General features: G+C 48.2%; 1 protein-coding gene across 1 annotated transcript in view; it reads left to right on the forward strand.

Moving 5' to 3' along the window:
• The window catches only part of NEK6 (NIMA-related kinase 6), a 44,963-nt gene extending 24,241 nt beyond the window's left edge, over positions 1-20,722 (forward strand). Inside the window, exons 7-9 of the mRNA XM_006834750.1 lie at positions 8,108-8,202; positions 14,574-14,687; positions 20,612-20,722. Of these exons, the coding sequence (XP_006834813.1) occupies positions 8,108-8,202; positions 14,574-14,687; positions 20,612-20,722 (320 nt within the window). The remainder of the gene's footprint in view (positions 1-8,107; positions 8,203-14,573; positions 14,688-20,611) is intronic.
• Positions 20,723-23,221: the final 2,499 nt, after the last annotated feature.

Below are 23,221 nucleotides of genomic sequence, written 5' to 3' on the forward strand. Positions count from 1 at the left end.
TGTGTGTGTGTAGTCTGTGGTCTGTTCTGTGTATGTCTGTGGTGTGTGTAGTCTGTGGTCTGTTCTGTGTGTATGTCTGTGGTGTGTGTGTGTCTATAGTCTGGTGTGTGTGTAGTCTGTGGTGTGTGTGTGTCTATAGTCTGGTGTGTGTGTAGTCTGTGGTGTGTGTGTGTAGTCTGTGGTCTGTTCTGTGTGTATGTCTGTGGTGTGTGTGTGTCTATAGTCTGGTGTGTGTGTGTGTGTAGTCTGTGGTCTGTTCTGTGTATGTCTGTGGTGTGTGTGTAGTCTGTGGTGTGTGTGCTTGTTTTGACTCTTATTCCCTCTGGCCCTTGGGACCCTACGGCAGCCCCCTTGGCTCTTATTACCTGGCACCAGACAGGCCTCAGCCAGGCCACCTCAGAAGTTGGGCATAGTGTAGCTTTCCCTTCAGCTCAAAAGGAAATTAAGTGTGAAGCCCCTTTGTGACACCTTGTTCACCTCACAATGTCTATAAGGGGTCACAGGATCCTGGCTATTTGCAAATGAAGAGTGTGAAGTTTAGGAAGGTAGAGTGATTTGTTGTTATTAGGTGCTGCCCAGCCGGTTCTGACTCATAGAGACCCTCTGTACAACATGAAACACTGCCCTGTCCTGTGCTAGCCTCACCATCACCAGAGCTGGTACTTAATCCCGAAGATGAGCGTTGGAGACCTTGGAAGATAATTCTGGGGCCGCCCTCTGGGTACCCTGGCACCAACTTTCCTATTGCTGGGAAGAAACCTGTCTCTGAGACACTTCTCCTGTTAAAATCAAAGCGTGTCTGTGATTTGGGACTGTGTTTATCTCTCTGGTTTAAGAGCTTTGAAAAGGCCAAAATTCAAGGAAAATTGTCAGAAAGGAGAATAAATTCCAATGCTCCTGTCCCCGTCAGTCAAGTTCCAACCCTTCTCTGTCCCTCTCTAGAAAAGCCTACCGTGCTCTGCCAGAGCCCATTACAATCACATCATTAGCAACGGGCAAAAATACAGTCTCGTCCAACTGTGATTTTATCGACTTCGACTGGTGTACTTATTATATTAATGAGAAGGAATTGGAACTTGGGAAAAGTCCGCCCACGAAAACTGGGCTCTTCCTGAGGCCTCTAAGCCCTCGTGATGGATGGAAGGCTCTCTCCTGGGACCTGCCCTCCCCCCAGGCCAGCTCAAGTGCCCATAATCCAGGAGACGCCCACTGAGCTAAGAGACTCACCTGGGGCTGGGCAAAGCCCTGCTCAGAAGCGGGAGCTCACAGAAGTGAGGGCCTGTTTCTGCACTGACTCTGGCTCTGCGACAGTGGCATTGCAGAACCAAAACCCAGGGCCTGGAATCCCCAAGAAACAAGGGGAAAGACCTCCTTTCCACAGCGCAAAGTTCAGCAAAATGGCTAAGTCTTACACACACATCTCATCGGGCAAGAGCTAGGACTAATTGCCTTGCATTGTGACTCAAAAAGGATGCAGGGGGCGGGGGCACCTTCACACTCTGTGTGTGGGTATGAATTATGCATCTGCCATGTCTAATGTGCACCTACTATGTGGGGATGCTGTGGGGGCAGCCATGTTGCCCTGGCAACCACCTCCTCTCTTAAGGCTGCTGACCCAGGAGCCAGGAGTATGCAAATCCAATTTCCTCTGGCCTCCCCCTCCCCTTGCTCCCTCCCCACCCCTTTATTTGCTAACATGAGGCTGGCATGAAAGGGCATTAGTCAGTGCCACGGTCGGGCTGACAGGTGCGGTACCCAGCGATGGCAGAGCGGCTGCCTCGGTGTCAGGAATAGGAGCCGTAATTAGAGCGCGGAACAGAATGAGCGTCAGACGAATTACCAGGCAGCAAATCATATTTGTCAGGAAGGATTGCATACATAAAAATTAAGTGACAGTACACGCCGGCGTAATGAAAGAAAAATGAAAGATTTGCCTATACACAGCTCACAAGCTACAAGCAAGTGTCTCGCTCGGAGCAACGGCAGCAGCTGCAAGACAAATTGTAGGGCTGGGAGAGCAGGCCCTGCTGGCTCTGTGGAAGTGACAGGGCAGCCTCTGGGTGCTGAGCAGGTCCTGCAAGAGAGACCTGCTCACACCAAGAGCCCATGTAGGGACCCTACCACTTCCTGCGGCTGAGGAGAACAGTTACTGTTAAAGCAACTCCCATTGGGACCAAACCGTCCAGCACTCTGACTTTCCCAGGGGGCAGACATTCAGTCTTTCCCTGAGCTGACTGCCTTGTGCTCTGTGCTGGATGCAGAGAATAAGGGAGTTACACAGTCATCCTGCCTTCACACTGGGGAGAATAGGGAGGCAGGCACAGGCACACCCAGGCGGGCAGCCAGATGGAGCTCTTTCCTGAGGGTCTCCTGTGTGCAGGGCTCAGGGATTCTAGACTGGGCCTTGAGCACCCCGGGGTCCACTTAGCATCAGGGGCTGCTTCTGCCCCTCCCAGGGCCACCAGTTATCTCTGTCACTGAAGAGGTGAGTTAACAAAGAAAAGGAGACTTTTTTAAAAGTTTGGAAAACATGCTTTTCAAAACTATCACAATAGGCTTATTAGCTCCATTTTACAGGTAAGGAAACTGAGACTCACCCAGCAAAAGGGTACTGAAGCTGAGTGTCAACACAGCTCTATTGCTCTTCTCTGAGGTATCTGATTGCTCTTCACAGTGTGGCAGGAAGTGGGCATGGGTTATGGGCACTCAGAGAAGGGCCCCAGAGAGGTCTCGCTGAGTGGAGGGGACCCTCAGGGCCAAGTGCCTGACTTTTTGGGAAAACACATCCCACTTCACAGCAGCAAGATGTGCCCTGGGACTGAAGGGCTTGTTTAAGCCTCATAGGGAAATAGGGTGGAGCCTTCTCACCTGTCCTGTGTAAGCCCTTAGGCCAACAGAAGTCCAGTATGGGTCACCCTGTGCTATGACATGTTTGTCCCCCACCTGACCTGCATAGGGGGATGCATGAGGACCATCCTCAAGGCCAGGTGCCTCTGGGGGTGGTACTCATTAAGTGAGCACAAAAGACTGAATAGCCATGCCGAGGTCTCCTCCCAGCCTTACCTTCTAGCCTCACAGGACCCCCAGGAACAGTCTTTGGGGACGCTGTCCTTTAATCCAGACATCTCTGTCTGCAGATAGATCTCAAGTCCAAGTTTTCAGGAGAGGCTCTGGAAGGAAGGACACACGTGGATGGCTGGATGGTAGCACCCTGGCTTGTCTGCTACATACCTGGCATTTTCCAGAGCACATATTGTTAGAGACGAGCTGGTGTCAAAGGGAACAATAAGTGAGCCTAGGATGTCAACTATGGTTGCTTCGTTTGTTCAGTCACTCAGTTCATTCACTCATTCTTCAACGCCCCTGCCCCTGCAGGACCCACAGTCTGGGAAGAAAATCCCCTTCAAGTTCTCATTGACTCAAGCACTGCTCTAATAATCGTTCTCAAGTAGTGTCTCATTTAGGGCTTCCAGCCACTCCAAAGCCCCATTACTACATGCCTGAGGCATCTTCAACCTAGACTTTGTGGAGGCCAAGATTAACCTGAGATTCCCTGAACCAGTGTTTTGTGTGTGTGTGTGTGTGTGTGTGTTTGAAATCCTTATGGCAGGAAAGCAGAGGGTGCCACATAAAATCATGGGTTTGCTCTACCTGATTTTCACACTGATTAAAGAGTCCTGGTGTGGCGCTGTAGGCTAAGCACTCTAAGGTCGGCTTGAACCGCAAGGATGGTGATTCAAACTCATTAGCCACTCCTGGGAAACCTTACACAGCAGGGGTGAGTAACTTCTGGCCCGGAGGCCACATAAGGCCTGCGAAATTATTTGATCTCACCCTGCCAAGGCAACCACAGTTCTAGCCATCACATTTGTTGTTAAGTGCTGTTTCCAAGGAGCAGCTGGTGAGTTTGAACTGCCGACCTTGTGGTTCAGTGTATTATTCTGCAGCGCCACCATCACTTTGTTGTTGTTGTTGTTGTTAAGTGATGTCGACTCGGTTCCAACTCATAACAACCCTGTATAGGGTGTCCAAGAAGCAGCTGGTAGGTTTGAACTGCCAACCTTGTGGTTCAGTCCAGTGCTGATCCTACTAGCCACATTATAATGTTTGACCAAATATAAGCAGGCTAATTTTTAAGTTGATAATTTTGTATGGCCCATGAATGATGTTACAAGTTTTGGCAGAGAAAAGATTCCCAACTCCTGTTATACATGGTCACTATGAGTCGGAACCGACTCAATGACACTTAACAACAATTTAAGAATTAGAAGCAGGTAGGGATTTATATGATGTAAATAATCTGAAATTAAGTCAATGCTGATAAAAGTACACCTTTTTCAACATTGCTGCTTCTCCTATAGTCTGTATAGATCTGCATGGGTTCAACTGGTTAGTTCTAATCCATCTAGAAGTGCTCAGAAGAAAGTCCTGGCCATGTACTTCTGATAGATCATAACCATTGAAAACTCCATGAAGCATATTTCTAACCTGAAACAGGACTGCCATTCAGAATGGACTCTAAGACTTGGAGGATTTGGTTTGGATTTAAGTTGTGATCAGTGTTGCATTACTCAATAAGCAAGGTAAGCACAAGGCTTACTTGAACTCATATTTGCTTGTTCATCTATAATGAGCAATTTCACTTTTTTTTTTTTTTCACCCTATCAAAAATTCTGCTCTAGGTATGGCTGGCATCTGTCTCTCTCCCAATTCCTCAGCACCTTCCTATATGCTAGCGAGGTGGTGGTTTGTGCTGCTGCCCAAGGATCTAATGTTGAGATTTCGGGGCAAATTAGTGTGGAGTTGTCTCAGATGCCAGGCTGAGAATCAGACCTTTCTTTTAGGGATGGGAGTGGTCAGGTGTGGGAGACATGGACCTCGCGGCCTCTACCTTCCAAGGAGGTTGTGGTGGAGGGTGCAGGCTTGTTTGGAATGGACACAGTCAGTGAGGTAGGGCCTGCTAGATGGCCAGGAGGGGAGGATGCTTCTACCAAGCACACGTCCAGGAGTCAGAATATTGAATTCAAGGCATGGAGTTTCATAGGTCCAGGGTTACAATGAGACTGAAGCGCACGGTCACACTGCACATAGTTCTTCTGAGTGCCAAAATCTGGTCTTCATTCAACGCTTTGTTCTTCCCTTTCTCTCACTCTCCCTCCCACCCTCAGCGCTTTCTCTGAGTTTTCCCTCACCAACTAAGGGTTCTATGGGCATTCCAGAACCCTTTCACAACTGCACCTCCCTGTAAAGTCGGTTTTATTATTCCCATTCTTTCAGAGGAAAACCAAGAGTCAAAAAGGTGAGAGGACGGACCCCTGAGAGTTTAATACCCACCCCTCTCCCCCCCCCCACCCGTTCTATTGATGGGGGAAGTGAAGCTGAAAGAGAATTAAAAAGTGGGTGAGTGAGTCAGCTGTGTCCAAACCCGGCGCGGTCGATGGCCTTTCCACAGCCCTTTTCTGTACCGTCAGGATTCTACACCCAAGGGCAGACATCCCGGCCATACTCCCGCGCAGTGGATTATAATCTGCCACAAAACCACGTTTCTCCAGCCATTTCTGAAACTGCGATCTGGGGAATGCTGCAGCTCACACATCAGCTTCTCCTTCATGTGAAATCTTTGCCTTTTTCATATCTAACGAACATGTTTGAAACACCGCGAGCATTTCAAAACACAGTGAAGTTTGTTTTGACAGGAGCGGCGCCGCTTTAATCAGCCTCCCACTTTGAGGTCCCGTGTCCCCCTCATATCTGCGGGGTTTGAAATCCGGGAGTTGTAGGTGCCTTAGCGAGGAAGGTTAGGGTAGGTGGTTAGGTGCCTCTTTCATATGCAAAGCTCGTTCCCTACAGTGAGAGGGGAATGAAAGCCTTTGCGTCAGAGCGCTGCCGTGAGGCCGGGCGGGGAAACGCCGCGCTGGGCTGGTGCTTTGCCTGCCGGAAGTGCCCGCAGAGGTTCCTGGGACGGACAGAAGCCGGGCTTAGGTATGGCCTCAAGGTCCACCTCCGCGGAAGCGCCTCCGCCTGCTATTTATTTTTCCCGCTGTTCCCCAGTTTCCGTGCTCCCTCGAGGTTTAGAGAGCCCTAATGCAAGCTCTAATGGAGTCCCGGTGTGGCGCTGTGGGTTAATGGGCAAGACTGCAAAGCCGTTTGAACTGCAAGGTCGGCGGTTCAGGCTCACTAGGTGCTTCTTGGAAACCCTATACAGGGTCACTATGGGTCGGAATCTACTCGACGGCACTTGACAACAACAACAACAATGTAAGCTCGGGATTCCTTTGAAGTCTCTTGTTTTATCTTTAAAAATTCATGTAAGTTCTGTATAATACTTCCTAGTATTTGAGTATTGTCGATATAAAAATTGGGCTTTATGTGATTTACTCCCAGGAAAACATGGCATGACAGGGAGAGGTCCTGTACAGACATGTAAAGCCTGACATAAAGCTGGGGACCCTCCAAGTGAGACAGAGTAGCCTAGTTTAAGGGGCACGGATCAAGGGGAGCATTCCCCTGGGGCAGGAGCACAGAGCGCCCAGAGCCCAGCACAGAGGGCCCGCCCAACTCTCCCACAGTTAAGGTTTCATAAATGCATTTGTTCTACGGATGTTACTGAACATCAGAAAGAATGAGCGGGTGGACAAGTGTGGCATTGCGGTGGTCCTGCTTAGACTGTAAGGTGCGTCCAGGTCACCTGGGAGCTTGTAGGAGATAAATCGTTCAAGGTTCTGACCCCACAGGTAGGTCAGGAGTCAAGAATTTTAATAAGCTTCTAGAAGTGTTTCAGAAGTCCTGGTTGTGGCACCATAGGATAAGCACTGGACCGACCGCAAGGTCCGTTTGAACCACAAGGTTGGCGATTCAAACTCACCAGCTGCTTCTCAGAAATCCTATCCAGAGTTGCTCTGGGTCGGAACCGACTCAGTGGCACTTAATAACAGCAACAACAAGAGGTGCGTCTGATGTGGCCTCAGTGTAGTCCAGCTTTTCCTTGACTACGGCTATTGTGTAAATACTGTCAAGTTGGTTCTGACTCATGGGGACGCCCTACGGGGTTTCCTAGGCTGTTAATCTTTGCGGGAGCAGAAAGCCTCACCTTTCTCCGTGAGTGGACTCGAACTGGTGGACTTGAATGGCTGACCTTGTGGCTCAGAGTCCAGTGCTTATCCTACACATGATTAACTGGCTCCTTGTGGATACTTTCTGGGAGAAGCAACTCACTATTTTCTGATGAGCCCACTCCTGGGAGGGTTCAGCTCAGTGCCAGGGCTTTGGGACAGACCTGGCCATTCTATGGGCCAACTCTCCAGAGTCCCTCCTCTAGCGACCCAGGCCCCAGAAGTATTAGGGCCAGGCCCCATATTCTCAGTTAGGAGGGGACCTGGTCAGGGATTACTGCCAGACAGCAGGCAGGCATTCTGCCCCTCACAGAAGATAGGGCCTCTGACTTCTATCTCTCCCTACCATCTCTGTGTATATCCCATCAGATCCACATTACCTTTCAATATGGGCAAGGATTTACTCTTCATGGGCATGCTTGTGGTACCCAGGGTACTAGAATCCACTTACAGTTTGTCCCAAGATTCCCACTGTTAACTGTGAACTGTTTGGATTTCGTCCTGTGGTTTGGATATGAAAAGTCATCCATTTCACACTTAGCCATTTATTTTACTTTTGCTCCCTCATGACCAAAATATGTAAGCCACTACAACTTGGAGTCACAATTTGCTTTTCCAATAGAATCCTACACAGATTCATAAATTGACTGACGGCTCTTTCTGCTGAATTTCTTAGCAGTGGGCAGAAACTAATCCCAGCTGCCCATCGTCAGACTGATTCTTAGCTCTCGTTGGATCCTGGGAAACTTTTTAAGTCCCCCCAGGTGATTTTAATGCCCTAACTAGCAGAGTAACCACCAGTTTGGCCCATTCCCCTTGTTTGATAGAGAAGAAACAGTCCCAGACGGGGAGATGGAGATGCCCAGGGTCCCAGGATAACTAAGGCTGGCTCTCTCCCTAGCCCCCGTGGACTTCCTCTCCCCTTTACCCATTTCCTGCCCACATGTCCTGCCCCTGTGTGGAGCATAAGCACCCACACCCTTGCTGTGTTGCAGTTGGGACACCATACTACATGTCGCCAGAGAGGATCCACGAGAACGGCTACAACTTCAAGTCTGACATCTGGTCTCTGGGCTGTTTGCTGTATGAGGTGAGTCTCTGGCCAAGAACCTGGTAGGACACACACAGTGAGAGCTGATGAGGGCAAGACCCAGGGGCCAATCAAATCCACCTGCATCACTAGCAGGGGCCTTCATCCCTGAGCCCAGCCTCTACCCCTAGCAAAGTCAGGCTAGAGGCTGCTGTCTCACCCTTGGGTGGCTCCAAGTCTGGGAAGGGGGAGAGAGGGAACTGTGTCCCCTTGTACAGTAGACAGAGCACAGGCAGGTATATAGGCGGGTTCTGCTTGCTCAGATGACCTGTGCTTGCGGATGCCCAGCAGTCCCAGTGTCTTGGTAACTTCATTAACACCCTGATCCTAAGGACCAGAGGGGAACAGACTGGTTCATGCCTGTAAAATACTTCTTGCTGAGTTGTGATCATACTCTTCCTAACCCAGTACCATTGGTCTCACTACAGACCACGGCCCCTCCCTAATTCATAAAATGTAGCCACTGCGTAGTCACTTTCAGAATTGGAATTTGACGGACGGGAACATTTCACAGTCTTAGTGGGTTCAGGCAGAAGATAGTCTGACTCAAGTGGAGGTCCACCCCTGGGAACTGGGGAGTACAAGCCACTTATGGCCAACCAAGGGAGGCCTGAGCCCTTTGGTATTTCCTAGCCTGGGGGCCACACCTTCCTACCACCCTGCCCTGGGCCACCTTGTGCTGGTAGCTCTAGGATTCCATATATTTGCTGAGCCCCAGTTTGCCCATCTGTAAAATGGGAAGAGGAGTACCTGTTCTGCCTTGCCATAGTCCAGATATGTGAAATGACAGACAAAAAGGCTTTAAAAAGAACAAATGCATGGCTATGCAGACACCAGGCATGTCCACCCAGGTGTCAAGTCCTGAGGGTTGGGGATGGCTGCGCTGGGTCTTTACAGGCCCAAGCAAGTGCCCTCAGTGCAGCAGGTGGCCAGTGAGTGGAATTTTGAGTTAGATTGTGTGTGTGTGGATGCTCACAGAGCTATCGGAATTATGGAAGAGCAATATAGGGTTCTTAGGTGAACCCAGGCTTCGGTCAGAAGACCCAGAGTTCAAATCCTGACTCTAGCACCCACCCCTGAAGAATCTAGGGCAAGTCACAATTCTCACCCTTCAGCTATCCCACACATAAAATAGGGTCACACTCTGCCTTGTTGTCAGGAGTAAATAAGACCCTTTGGGGGAGGTCTCTGGCTCAAAATGGCCCACAGGGAAATAGCCCAGTGGCTTCCAGCCCCAGCAGTGAGGCTCCTGAGCTCAGTTTCCCTGTTGCTGTGGGCAGCAAGAAGCCAGAGGAGCTCAGTTTTTGTCCCTGTGGAGGACTCAGATTTCTCCAGATGGGATTTCTTTTTCAACATTCACTTTGTGTTTTCATCAGCCACTTCCTGCCCTCCATGAACCTAAGGGTTTTCAAAGGTAAACAAACAGCTAAACAAGCAGACCAGGGTGTAGCAGCCTAGCTGTTTTAGGGAGTGTGGCAGCTGGTTCCCACTGGTGGTGCCAAGCCTCCCTGCAGCCTTTGTTTGGGCCCCGTGGCGCCAGCCCCCTTGGGTTCCCAGTCAGATGTCCCCATCCTGGGTCCTGAGCGCTTGTCTACAAACGCAGTGTCCCGGAGGCCCCAAGGCTCCGGCTCAGTGAATTTATTTGTCAGCAATGTGTAAGGCCATGCTGCTTGCAGTCAGGGAGGGAGATGGAGATACCGGCAGCAGGAAGCCAATGAAGTAAGTCGATCAAATCCTGCAGAGGGATGGGAAGCCCTTAGAGACAGTTGACAGTGGGCACTCATCCCCCAGACGAGAACCAGTGTAGCTGTTGTGGATGCGCGGCCAATCCTAACCATTGATGACCTCAACCCAACCCGAGTAGCCGCCCGCCCCCTAGCTCAACGGGGACTGGGACCCGGATGTTTTCCCAGCAGAGAGGGCAGGCGGGAGCCGCAGCTGAGCCAGGGCCGCAGTAATTGGAAGGAAGCATCTCGACGACACGACTGGAGCCTCCCACTACGCAGCCTGAAAAGTTGTGATGGAGCCCCCCACCCAAGAGCTCCAGTCCACGGTGGAGGATTCGGCTTTGCAATGAAGTACCAACCTGGGTTTGGAAATCTCCAAAACCTTACTCTATTTGTTCTTGTGACTACTGTAGCAAATTACCACAAACCTGGTGGCATAAAACAACACAAATTTATTTTCCTACAGTTTTAGAAGCCAGAAGTACAAAATGAGTTTCACTAGGCGGAAGTCTGGTCCCTTCTGAAAGCTCTAGGAGAGAATTCCTTGCCTTGCCTTTTCTAGCATCTGGGGGCCACCTGTGTTTCTTGCCTTGTGATCCCCATCTTCACATCACTCCAACCCCCCCCCACCCCAACCCAAATATCTGTAGTCAAACATCCCTCTGCTTCCCTTTTATAAGGACTCTTGTAATTGCATTTAGAGTCCACCTGGGTAATCCAGGATAATCTGCCCATCTCAAGATCTTTAACCTCATTAAAAACTGAAGGGGAAAAAAAGATCTGTAACTTAATCACATCTGTGAGGTCATAGGTTCCAGGAATTAGGATGGAGACGTCTTCAGCCACCATACTCCTTTTACCTGGGCATCTAGGTCTCCATCCAGGGTCTTCTGAAGTCACTTCAAGATGCTGTTGACCCGTGGCTAGTGAGGAACTACCACAAAACACTACAACCAGCCTGCCCACCACAGGTGTGAGTAACAAATGAAGTCTGTCTTGAAGCAGTCAGCGTCAGGAAAAATGTGCCAAGTGGCTTAGCAGCTGGGCGAAGCACTAGACATTGGAGCAAATTGTAAGAATTATACCAGGCAGGTCCCAGCATCACTATAAAGGAGGAAACAGGCTCAAAGAGATAGAGAGATTTCCTCAGGGTTGCAAACAGACATTAGTTCCCTGTCAAATCCTGCCCTTCTTTAGACAGGAGCCAGGGCCTGGCCCCAAAGCAGCAATGTATGTGTAGGGCCTTCTCCCAGCCACCCAGTGGCCATGGTGGAAAGACAGGTGTGGGTCCTCTGCAAGGGGAAAGCCCTTGGTAAGGGAACCTAAGTGACTCTAGGTCCCGATCTCATCCTGTGGCTACAGCAGCTGCTCTTCTGTCCCCGGAGCACTCGGCAGAGATGCCTGAGCCTGGATGTGGGAAGGCCAGTGCTTTATTTTCATTACCCAGCATGCCCTGTGGAGCTGCTCAGCGGGCTGCCTGTGCTTTGCAGAACTTATTTATTTACATGGGAGCTCAGCTCCAACAACTGAGCTGAAGGAATTGGCTTCCTTGGCACTGCCCCCTCCCTTCCTCCAGGATCCTTGGTAGGAGGCCTTCTCCATGCAGGCTCTAAAGAAGTCACCTCAATTGAGCTCTAGCAAGAAAGTAGGCTGGGAGGAAAGGAGCAAGGATCAGCTGAGCCTTGCACAGAATTGTGTTTTGGAATATTGGTTGGAGCCCACAGAAAGTTCTGGATCTGCCCCTACTTTGTGGAAGAAAAGGGTTGTAGACTGCTTGAAAAATTGCCTCTAGGTTCACCCTTCACCTGGGAAATACTGGGTGGTGAAATGGGTATCTGAAGCCCTGACAGGGCAGGAGTCAAATGAAGTCATTGTTCTCCCGGAAGTCAAATTCCCCTTCTCCCTCCGACAGCTCAGATCACAAACCAGTTTCTCTGTGTCCTCCCAGTGGGCCCAAGGACCCTCAGCTGTGTGTCATCCCATTAACACCAGAGAGAAAAAGTTCTGAATTTGAGGAGCAGCAGAGTTCCATGGCTTTGGCAGTTTTATCGAGGTATCAACACTCTGCCTGTCAGAGACTGGATAGTCATACCATCCGGCAAACCGCTCTAATCCTTCCATCAAGAGCAGCCCCAGAGGTCCTGTCATAACCTACAACCTGCTGCCCTCATCTGGGTGGAAGGTCCTTGGGGAGGAGGGCTGTGAGGGAGCCCCTAGACTACTACTGACCTTCCCAGAAAGAAACTTCTGAACTGATGCCAGAAAGGATGGAGAAATTATTTGGGAGTGCAAGATAAGGGGGCTCCTATCACCTCTCATTTTGGGGATCCTTTTGGAATAAACAGCTGCAAAGCTTTGATCAGCCTTGAAAGCTAGATCAGATGGGCTCAACCATGGCCCTCTCCCAGATCAAGTGCAGGAAAACCAGGGCTTGTGCTAACCAGGCCAATATTTAGACTGCCCCTGCCCCACCCCACCCCTTCAATTCTGAATAGTAACAGTTTTCAGGAGATTCAGAGGGCCCTGATCACGCTGGAAAGCTACTCTGGAGTCTCAGTCACGCTCTGCTCTGGCAACAGATGTCCTTTGGAAACTGCTGCATTAACACTTTGCACCCAAGATTCTCATTTTAATGATTGGAATTTCATCATCCAGGTGATGCCATTTTGCAAACTTCACTGGAAAAGCACACACTTCTTCCTTCATAAGCAACATGCCAGAGTCACTGTCTGCATTCTTCTGGGAAGTAGGAATGGGGGAGGGGGGGTCATGGTCCAGACAGGTCCCATCCCTCTTAAGCGGGGCCCGAGCCTCTGGCCATCCCACAGAAGGAGGAAGTGATGTTGCCCCTAAACGCCCACCTCAAAATAACCTTGGCATGGCCCAGGCACCTGGCACACTGTGCTGCCCTGGAACAGCCTTTAGGCTCTGAAGGCCCCCCAAAACTCTAGAGCCCTAAAGGTCATTTCCAAACTCAGAGTCATTGCCTGGGGCTCTGAATCTCTCCTCAGTCCTTCTGAAGGAGACAGGTCCAGCTCTGGGGTCACCAGATCTGTTCAGAGGGGTGAGCAGAGGGTGGGGACAGGCTGGGAAACCTCAGGTGATGGGCATGGGCTCCTCCAGTTGCCAGTGCCCCATCAGTCACTTCCCATGGTCAAGAAGCCTATGCAAAGTGGCCTGGCAACCTGGCTCCTCATAAGGAAACAAGGGCCGATAGGCGGGCACTTCATTAGCAGGAGGTGTTGGGCTGTTGTTGGGCAGCAGGTGACAGTGAGCAGGAGTGATGGGAGACAGTTGAATCCCATTATGGATTAATCAGCAGATGGGACTGGCAGGCACCGTGCTGGGCTGCCATTACCACTCACCCACAGTGCTCTGAATGGTGGGGTGGGGTGGGGGAGTCTAGAACCCTCCAGAATCAGGGGAGGCCTGGTAGTTCCCTGAGTGAGAACCAGTCTTTTCCCTCAGGAACCAGGTGGGGACCTGCCCTCAGGGTAGAGCTGGGTGCACATTGGGAATGATGACAGCTTTGCCTGTGGGGCCTCTGTCCTTGCCAGTCTAAGACTCACTCAGCCCTGCAGGGTGGGGCTTCTTCCCATTGTACAGATGAGGAAAACAAAGCCTAGAGAAGAAAAGGGATTTGTCCAAGGCCTGTCACACTGCAAGCGAGTGGCAGAGCTGTGATTCAGGTAAAGGTGTAGCCAGGCACTTCTATCCTGGAGCTTTTCTGTGCCCAGGGTCAGCCAATTGACCCTTCTCTGTGACAGCAGCAATCACTACCCTGAATTCCAGTCCTTTAGACAACAGCTCAGTAATGAGCTAGCAAGAACAGCTAGGATTTTAAAAGCTGAAAATTAATGTCTCACTTCCCTCTACCTCAAAAAAAGTTAGCCCTTAGTATTAAATAGATATCCTCCCTTGGGTGTCTGTGGATTTGCTTTTAGGGTAACCGAAGAAGTGCACTAGAGAGAAGCTGCCAGGCCCAGATATGCAGCCTCCACGGAGCTGTGCCTCAATTTCCCCATCTGCTTCATGCGTATAACCAGAGTCATTGCTTGAGTGCTGAGGCCTGCCGTGGGAACAGCCTTACATAGGGTGGAGCTTCAGTATTGTTGTTCAGTGTTGTCAAGTCGGTCCCAACTCATAGCGACCCTGTTTAGGGTTTCTTAAGGAGCAGCTGGTGAGTTCGAACCACTGACCTTGTGGTTCAAACTTTAAACCACAGTGACACACTAGGGCTCCAATTTATATAAGTGAGGGCGGGAACAAACCAAACCCATTGCCTTCATAGTGACCCTAAAGGACAGAGTAGAACTGCCCCATAGGGTTTCAAAGACTAAAGCTTTCTGGAAGTAGGCTCCCACATCTGTCTCCCAAAGAGCGACTGGTGGATTTGAACTGCCAACCTGTCATTTTGCAGTCAAGCACTTAACCACTGAGCCACCAAGGGAGATAGAAGGCCTCAAAAGATCATGCTAAAATCATTCCTTTCTGTTGAATCCCAGCTTTTGGGGGGAGAAGCCCTCTGGACAGTCACTGCAATGAGGACCAGCACACAAAACCTTGCCTGGTGCAGTCCCCCTTGCCTCGCAGGTCCTCATCTCACAGCTGAAAACGGTCTTTACCATCTTCTTCCCCTTGCAGATGGCAGCTCTCCAGAGCCCCTTCTATGGAGATAAAATGAATCTTTTCTCCCTCTGCCAGAAGATCGAACAATGTGACTACCCACCTCTCCCTGGAGAACATTACTCTGAGAAGGTAAGTTTGCTGACTGGGGGTGGCTGAAGCCAGGGGCCAGGCCCAGTGACTCAGGAGGAGGGCCACGTATAAAATATCACAGATGTGGGGTTAAGCTTGAACTCTCTTAACAAGATGGAGATAATTTCTGGGAAAGTGACCCAGAAGGACAAGTAGATGAATTTTACCAAAGAAAGGGCTTCATGGATAGGCGTGTGGGCCCCCCAGTGGCAGCAGAAACAGTGGGAGCTGGTAGATGTGACCTGTGAGCACACTTCTGCCAACACGTTTGGCTTCTGGTACAGTCTCGAGTGTGAGGTTCGCTGCTGTAGGTCCCAGAGACACCATATACCAGACTCTCATAGAGGCAGGGTCCTGCACACTTCACCTGATACCACTGTTGGCTGCCACTCGCACTCCTGTGACAAGCCAGGGTGAGCATCTCCTGCCTACACCTTTGGTTTTTCTTTTCTACAGTGGACATCCGGTGCAGGGGCTCTGGCACGTCTGGCAAGGGGCTGAGCTATGGGAGAATGTCATCCTCCTCAGTTCCATTATCTGGAAAAGAGGGCTATTTCTCCTATGTAGATGAATTGTGAGGATGAAACAATAGGTTTTTTAGCACAGTAGTGGTTAAGAAACATACACAGGCAGGTTCACAGCCTCCTTTAACCTTTCTGAGACTGTTTCCTCATCTGTAAAATGGGGATACTAGAATCTCAGGTTGCTTCCGTCATCATTCCATATTTTGCTCATTGTTGATGTTAAATGCCAACGAGTCAGTTCTGACTCCTAACAACCCTGTATAGGGTTTCTGAGGAGCAGCTGGTGGGTTTGAACCATCGACCTTGCAGTTAACGATCCGATGCTTATAAGCCACACCAGGACTCCATTTCAGTATTACAATGTGTGAGGCTTGAATTTTCTCTTTAGTTCTTTCATCTTGGGAAATGCCAAGCACGATCTTCCCTTTTGGTTTTTTAACTGCAGGTCTCTACACATTTCATTATCATACTTTGTTCTGAGGGACAGGAGTTTAGGTAGGCCCAGCAGAAGACAGCCTAAGTGGAAACCCCCCACCCCCACCCCCCATTTGGCCAGCCACACTGGGGCCACTTGTGATCCTGAAGCTATTATAGCCAACTAAGGGAGACCTGAACCCTTTAGTGTTTCCAAGCCTGTGGGTTACACCATTCCACCACCATGCCCTGGGATACCTAGTGCTGGCAGTTTGGGGATTCCATCTACTTACTGAGCCCCCATCTGCCATCTGTAAAATGGGAAAAAGAGACTCTGTTGTGCCTTGTAAATGAAATAACAGACATGAAGGGGCTGTGATAAACATCAAGGGCAGGCAGCATCAAAAGCAAAGGGAAGGAATACAGAGTCAATGTACTAAAAAGAATTGGTTGGCATGCAACCATTTCAGGTGATATGATCAATAATCAATAATATTGAAGGAGGAAGTCCAAACTGCACTGAAGGCATTGGCAAAAAACAAGGCTCCAGGAACTGACCGAAGAATACCAATTGAGATGTTTCAACAAATGATGCAGCACTGGAAGTGCTCACTAGTCTACACTAAGAAATTTGGAAGACAATTTTCTGACTGGAATAGATCCATACTTGTGCCCAATCCAAAGAAAGGTGATTCAATGGAAGCAGAAATGATCAAACATTATCATTAATCTCACACTCAAGTAAAATTTTTCTGAAGATAATTTTAAAAAGATTATAGCAGTTCATCTACAGGGAATGGTCAGAAATTCAAGCCATATTCCAGAGAAGATGTGGAATGAAAGATACCATTACTAATGTCAAATGGATCTTGGTTGAAAGCAGAGAATACCAGAAAGAAGTTTACCTGTGTTATACTGACCATGCAAAGGTATTTGACTGTGTAATTATATTATAACAAATTATGGATACCATTGTGAAGCATGGGTATTCCAGAACACTTCATTGTGTTCATGAGGAACTTGTACATGGACCAAGTGGCAGTCATTGGAACAGAACTAAGGGAATACTGACTGGTTTAAAATCAGGGAAGGTGTGTGTCAGCACTGTATCCTTTCACCATACTTATTCAATCTGTACGCTGAGCAAATCATCTGCGAAACTGGACTGCATGAAGAACGTGGATTGGAGGAATGCTAATAACAACCTGTGTTCTACAGATGACACAACCTTGCTTGCTGAAAGAGAAGACTCGAAGCACTTACCAATGCAGCTCATGGATTACAACTCAATGCAAAGAAAGAAAAATTCTCATAACTGGACCAATAATAAATACCATGATAAACTGGAGAAAACATTGAACTATCAAGGATTTCATTTTACTTGGATCCATAATTCATGTCCATGGAATCAACAGTCATGAAAATCAAGCAACATATTGTACTGAACAAATCTGCTGCAAAAGACGTCTTTGAAGTGTTAAAAAGCAAAAAAAAAAAGTCACTTTGAGGACTAAGGTGCACATGACCCAAGACAGGGTATTTTCAGTTGCCTCATATGCATGCAAAAGCTGAACAATGACTAAGGAAGAGCGAAGACTTAATGCCTTTGAATTATGGTGTTGGCAAAGGATTACTGGATATACGTAGGATGGACTGCCAGATAAAGGAACAAATCTGTCTTGGAAGAAGTACAGTCAGATCGTTCCTTAAAAGGATGGTGAAATTTTATCTTACATACTTAGGACATCTTATCAGGAGGGACTTGGAGGTCATCATGCTTGGTAAAGAGGAAGCCCCTCAAGATGACTTGACACAGTGGCTTCAAGAATGGAATCAAACACCCATTGTGAGGATGGCACAGGACATGTTTCATTCTTTTGACTACAGGGTTGCTTACTAGAGCTGGAACTGACTCCAAGGAACCTACCACCATCACATCACAGGATTGGTGTAAGGATTAACCTTGTGCATTTAATGTGCTCAGACTAGCACCGAGCTTACTTGTATTGAGCACTTGCCATTATCAGCAAAAAGTCACAGAATGTAGCACAAGGTCCCGCTCAGCAGGCTCTCTACTCAAGGACCATGCTAGTGGGAGTGGGTGTGAAGAGGAATTTGAGACCCTCCAATGCCCGCCCTGCAGGAACAACGGCCCTTACCTAACAATAATGCAGCCTACCTTCATTAGGCTTGTTGTGTTGAGTCTTCCCACCACCTCATTTACCAGTGAAGAAACACAACGCAGAGAGGCTAAGTGACTTGCCTAAGGCCACGTAACTTGAAGTGGTATTTGTTGTTGTTAGGTGCCAGCCAAGTCGGTACCGACTCACAGCGACCTTATGCACAGAACGAAACACTGCCCGATCCTGAGCCAACCTCATTACTGTTGCCACGCTTGAGTCCATCGATGCTGCCACTTGGCCAATCCATCTCATCGGGGGTGGGGGTGGGGGTGGGGTGTCCTTCCTCTTTTTCTGACCCTTAACCTTACCAAACATAGTATCCTTCTCCAGACACTGGAGTTGTAGCAGTTGATCTACAGGGAATGGTCAGACACTGGTCCCTCCTGACAATATGTCCGAAGTGTGAGAGACCAAGTTTGGCCATCTTGCTGAAAACCCAAATGACCCAACTGAGCCTGCACACTACACCTGCCTCTGCTGACCACCCAGCAGGTTGGAGTGAGGTGCCCTCCCAGAATTTTGTTGAAATCATCATCCTAAAGACTTTGGAAGGAGCAGCCTTTGCCCACAGAGGGTCTGGGCTTTGGTAGGTCAAGTAGCAGAGTGTAGGGCCCGGCTGTATGCTAACCCTGTGATTAGCAGGCCCAGCCAACCAGAGGCCCCTGTGGTCACCTGTCAGCTATCTTTGTACTCAGTGCATTGCTTGGTGGATTCGCAGACTCCCAGAGGACAAAATTCGGGTCAGGAGTGTTTCCCCATAAAGAAAGGTGTATAGCACACTTCCTCTCAGCCACAGCTTTGCTTTTATCCCAATATCTTGCAAAACTCTTACATACACTTTTGAAGGAAACACTTAAGCTTTGAATTGGAAGCTGGTAAGAAAGGAAAAACTAGTCGATTTCTTTACCAAAAAACTTAAGTTGCCTTTGGGTTTTCTTTTTTCTCATCTTTCATTCAAATTTGGAATTCTGTACGACTCAGATGTAAGAAGTCACGAGACATGGAAGCACAGAAGTCACGTCTGTGCTTCAGTTTCCCATCTGTAAATGGGAACCTAAATCAGACAAATCCACATGAAGCCCTCAGCCCCCATCTCTCATCACTCTGTGTTCAGGAATTACTGTTCACCCAAGTGCACAGTTCTTACCAATTACGTGCAGATGTCTAGGTCACACAGGTAGTCCTGGGTCTGAGAGCCAGAGGTACTTGACACTGAAACAGCATTTCAGTTTGATCACCTTAAGTGCCTTTGACTTAGAGCGACCCTGAGTCAGAACCTTGTGGTTAGTAGTCCAGTTCTTATCCTACAGCACAACATCAGGACTCCTTTAATCACCTATTAGAAATGGAAATAAGGAAGATGTTTCCTAATTTTTATTTTGTTTCCCTGGTTTTCTGAAATTTAAAGTATGTGCTCATTGGACTATGTAAGCTACTCATAAATGGGCAATTTAGAACAATGACAAGAGATTTTGCCTTAAACTGATTTTCTTGGTTCTTTTAACCTGTCAGAGGTCAATTACAGCTACCTTCCCCTTGGATATGGTAAAACCCAGAAAGGCATCATCTCACCCATAGAGGCTGACTCCAGGAGTACCTAACAGGCTATAGGCGCAGCTGTCTTCTGTTCAGGGTTTTTATAGGCACTGGAATCTCCCAAAAAGATGCATGTGCAGGTTGAAGAGGGAGCCCTAAGGCTCTGTAGACCAGATTGAATGCTTCCCATCGAGAGGAACCCGTTTACAGTTTGCAGCACTTATTCATCCGGCCCCTGGACCTTCTGAGTGACCCCTCAGCCCTCCCTGAGCAGGCTCCTTAAGATGTTCTTATTCATCCGGCCCCTGGACCTTCTGAGTGACCCCTCAGCCCTCCCTGAGCAGGCTACTTAAGATGTTCTTATTCATCCGGCCCCTGGACCTTCTGAGTGACCCCTCAGCCCTCCCTGAGCAGGCTACTTAAGATGTTCTTATTCAGGGTGTTTTCCCTTCCTGCTGCTGCCCACCACCCCATAGGGTGAGCCAGCCCCTCCAGCGTTTAAATGAAAAACATTGTGCAGAGTCCGGTGATGCAAGCTGAGATGCAGGCTTTTAAAAGTCATTATTTTAATTACCATTAAAATAATTGGCACTCTGGATATCAGAATGAGAGGCGATCAGAGGCTCAAAGCACCCCCTCCCCACCTCAAGGTAGAGCAGCCTTCAGTGTCTGTATAATTAAAAGCTCTGTCTTTCATGAGCACAAGAGGCCAGGGGGTGGGCAGGCTGCAGCCCTGCTGCATGTTAATGTATTTATTACGGTCAATAAGCCCTTACTTGGAGTTTTGTCCTCTGGTTTGGGCGGCATCCACACAACTGGTAGTGGATAGCACACACAGCTTTGCTCAGCCACATGGAGGGCAGTTGAGAGTTCAGAGTTACTTAGAGGTATCCACTCTCAGGGACCTTTGGGACTGGACAGGCTTCATTTGGTCCTGGCTATCCTTATATTAAGGAGCTCTGGTAGCGTAGTGGTTACTTATCGGGCTGCTAACCTCTAGGTCGGCAGTTCGAAACTATCAGCAGTTCCACGTGAGAAAGATGAGGCTTTCTGCTCCCATAAAGATTTACAGCCTCGGAAACCCTGTGCAGGGTCACTATGAGTCGGAATCGACTCCATGGTAGTTAACAACAACAATCCTTATATTTAAGCAGCTGTGCAATGCTATACCTTCTAGCTGTTACAGGGTTAAATGGGTTAATGCACAGAAAAATGCTAATAAGGCGGCATTCCTAAGCCTCACACTGAACCATTCTCTCCCTTGCAGCTCCGAGAACTGGTCAGCATGTGCATCTACCCTGACCCTAACCAAAGACCTGACATTGGATACGTGCACCAGGTTGCCAAACAGATGCACGTGTGGACTTCAAGCACCTGAACTTGGATGCACCACTTTGCCTTACTTGAGTCTTCCTTTCCCTGAAGTGGTCACCTGGTAGCCTAGAACCAGACAAGAGAGTTCAGCAGGTTCCCCAAGAGGCCAAGCTTTATAGCAGAGAAGCCCTGGGGCGGGCACTGGTCACCTGTTACTTAAGGTCAAATTCAAGTTCTCTGTTATGGACAATCTAGGCTGGGTTCTTAACAAGCAGGGGTTGGCTCAGCAAGCTCTGAAGTGCCCCTTGTATCTGCATTTGTAATGTGAATCCTTCAGTGAGACTCATCGTGCATACTAGCAGAGTTACAGGAGACTGATTTGTATGAGCCTCTGAAAGATGTTTAGCAAGTTCAGTTTACTTTTTAGTGTCTTTCCCAACAATCTATGTGCTTCATTTAGTCTGTTGTAAAGGGATAAAGTAGAAATCCTTTGGTTTTTCCATCTAGAGTCGAGATTTTGCTAATTTTTTAAAATCTACATTATAACCTGATGAATGACAATGAGGAGAATCCAGAATCTGGCATAGAACTTCAGAGAGCAAATTATTTGAAACCCCTTCAAGTATTCTTCTTGCAGTCCAGTTCAGCTACCTTGTATTGAGCACTTGCTATGTACCAGGCAATTCATCATCTGCTTCAATGCTGAAACTTCCGTTCATTATCAGTGTTAAGGCGTGGAAGCAGAAGATACAAAAATGACCAGGCCTTTCTCAAGCTATCCAATACAAATTCTGGTTCTGCAACTTCATAGTGTGATCTTGGACACATCTCTTAAACATTCTGAGCCTTCATTTCGTCATCTACAAAATGGGACTAATGATACATACCTTCAGGGTTGCTGACAAGATCTAAAATAAAACAAGTTGTCTAGCACACTGTTGTTAAGTGCCTTCAAGTCGGTTCTGACTCACAGCGACCCTGTATAGGGTTTCTAAGGAGCTACTGGTGGGTTTGAAATGCCAACCTTTTGGTTACCATTTCAATGCCACATCAGAATTCCTAGCACATAGAAACTACGAAAATGGTAGCCATTCATTCAGCCGTTGACAAAACTCAACAGATTGTGTCGGTCAAGAATTCATGCTTAGCTGTACTATGTGTGGGAAATGTGCTCGTATATTTCTTGTTCCCAAATAGGATTAACTGTGAAGATTAATTTATAAATGTGAATTCAAGCGCCAAAGGAAAAAGTTTGAATTTTGCTTCTGTCCTCAAATTAATCCAATAGTCTAAGGTGATGTCCACTGACTTGGTGACAGCTCAGCCCTCCAGACTCACCTGGCTGACTGAGAGCTAGCTCACTGACCAGGCCTCTGTGGGAATAAAGGATTTGGGACTAGGGCACTGCTCTGTTTCCCTGTGTGAACTCCGTTTTGTTATTAACACTGTGGGTTTTGAGACATGTTCTTCAGATTCAACCTGTGCTTTGTATTTTTCTCCATGTTTGAAATAAAATGGGCTAAGAGGGGTTAACTGATGTGAATAAGTCTGATTCATGGTTATCTTTTAAAACAGTTTTATACTCTTTGCATCCAAACTAGTGGAGCTTAAACGTAAAACTGAGCAGCATAATTTCTTGAGAAGTCTTTAAAACAATTTCCCAGACCTCAGACACTAAGTAGTCTTGGAATTTTTTTTAAAGCTCCCAGATATTTGAATATTCATCAGTCATATTGCTGCCCTAAATAATTCCACTATTCTTCCCACTGACTCCGGCAGTTGTAACAAGGAGGCTGCCTACTAGACTATGGGGCCAGGCCTTTTTCCTGTGTCCCCCAGCAATGTTCTCCCAGGGAAAGTCGAGTCCTTGTCTCTGCCTAGTACAAACTACTGAAAGTTGTTCCAGGTTCAGACAAATGCTTGGCAAATATTCTTCATACCTCTCATAAGCCCTATTGTGTTTCCTGTTGGCCGACTCCACCTCTGAACACAGGCGAACTTGCTTTCTCTACTTACCAACTTTCAGCACTTTGAGAACAATTCTGCCTGACTAACAGGACCCTCCGGAGACACAATTTCAACCACTGATTACAGGCCTGCATGTTTGTGAAATGACCATGTCTTATTACAAAACAGTAAACCCAAAAGTAGCACTAAACAAACTGGAGTTCATGCAAGTTCATGCCGCCGTGGACAATGCTGACAGTCTACCCCACCTTTGTTTCTTTTCACAACGGAGCTGAGAAATCAAACTTAGAGATTCCTTTCTTTCTGACTTGGCTGCTGTGGTAGAAAGCTGTGTGCTGCACTCAAAATACTGGGGCCACCTTGAACAAAAACAAATTAGTGTAAGGGTGGGTGTACATAATTCACCTGAAAAATTCCAAGTAGCCCAATCTGATGAGGCATGGCACCTCTGGGTTTAGGAGGGTTCCATCACTCTTACACCCACCACAACCCAGACTGGAACTCAGGGAGGAATTCACACCCTCAAAGAGGCCCAGGCTAATTGGGCCTTGGCACCCCCACCCCCCAATACACAGTCCCCAGGCCTCAGCATCTG

This window comes from Chrysochloris asiatica, unplaced genomic scaffold (assembly GCF_000296735.1).
Source record: "Chrysochloris asiatica unplaced genomic scaffold, ChrAsi1.0 scaffold00014, whole genome shotgun sequence".
Lineage (NCBI taxonomy): Eukaryota > Metazoa > Chordata > Mammalia > Afrosoricida > Chrysochloridae > Chrysochloris > Chrysochloris asiatica.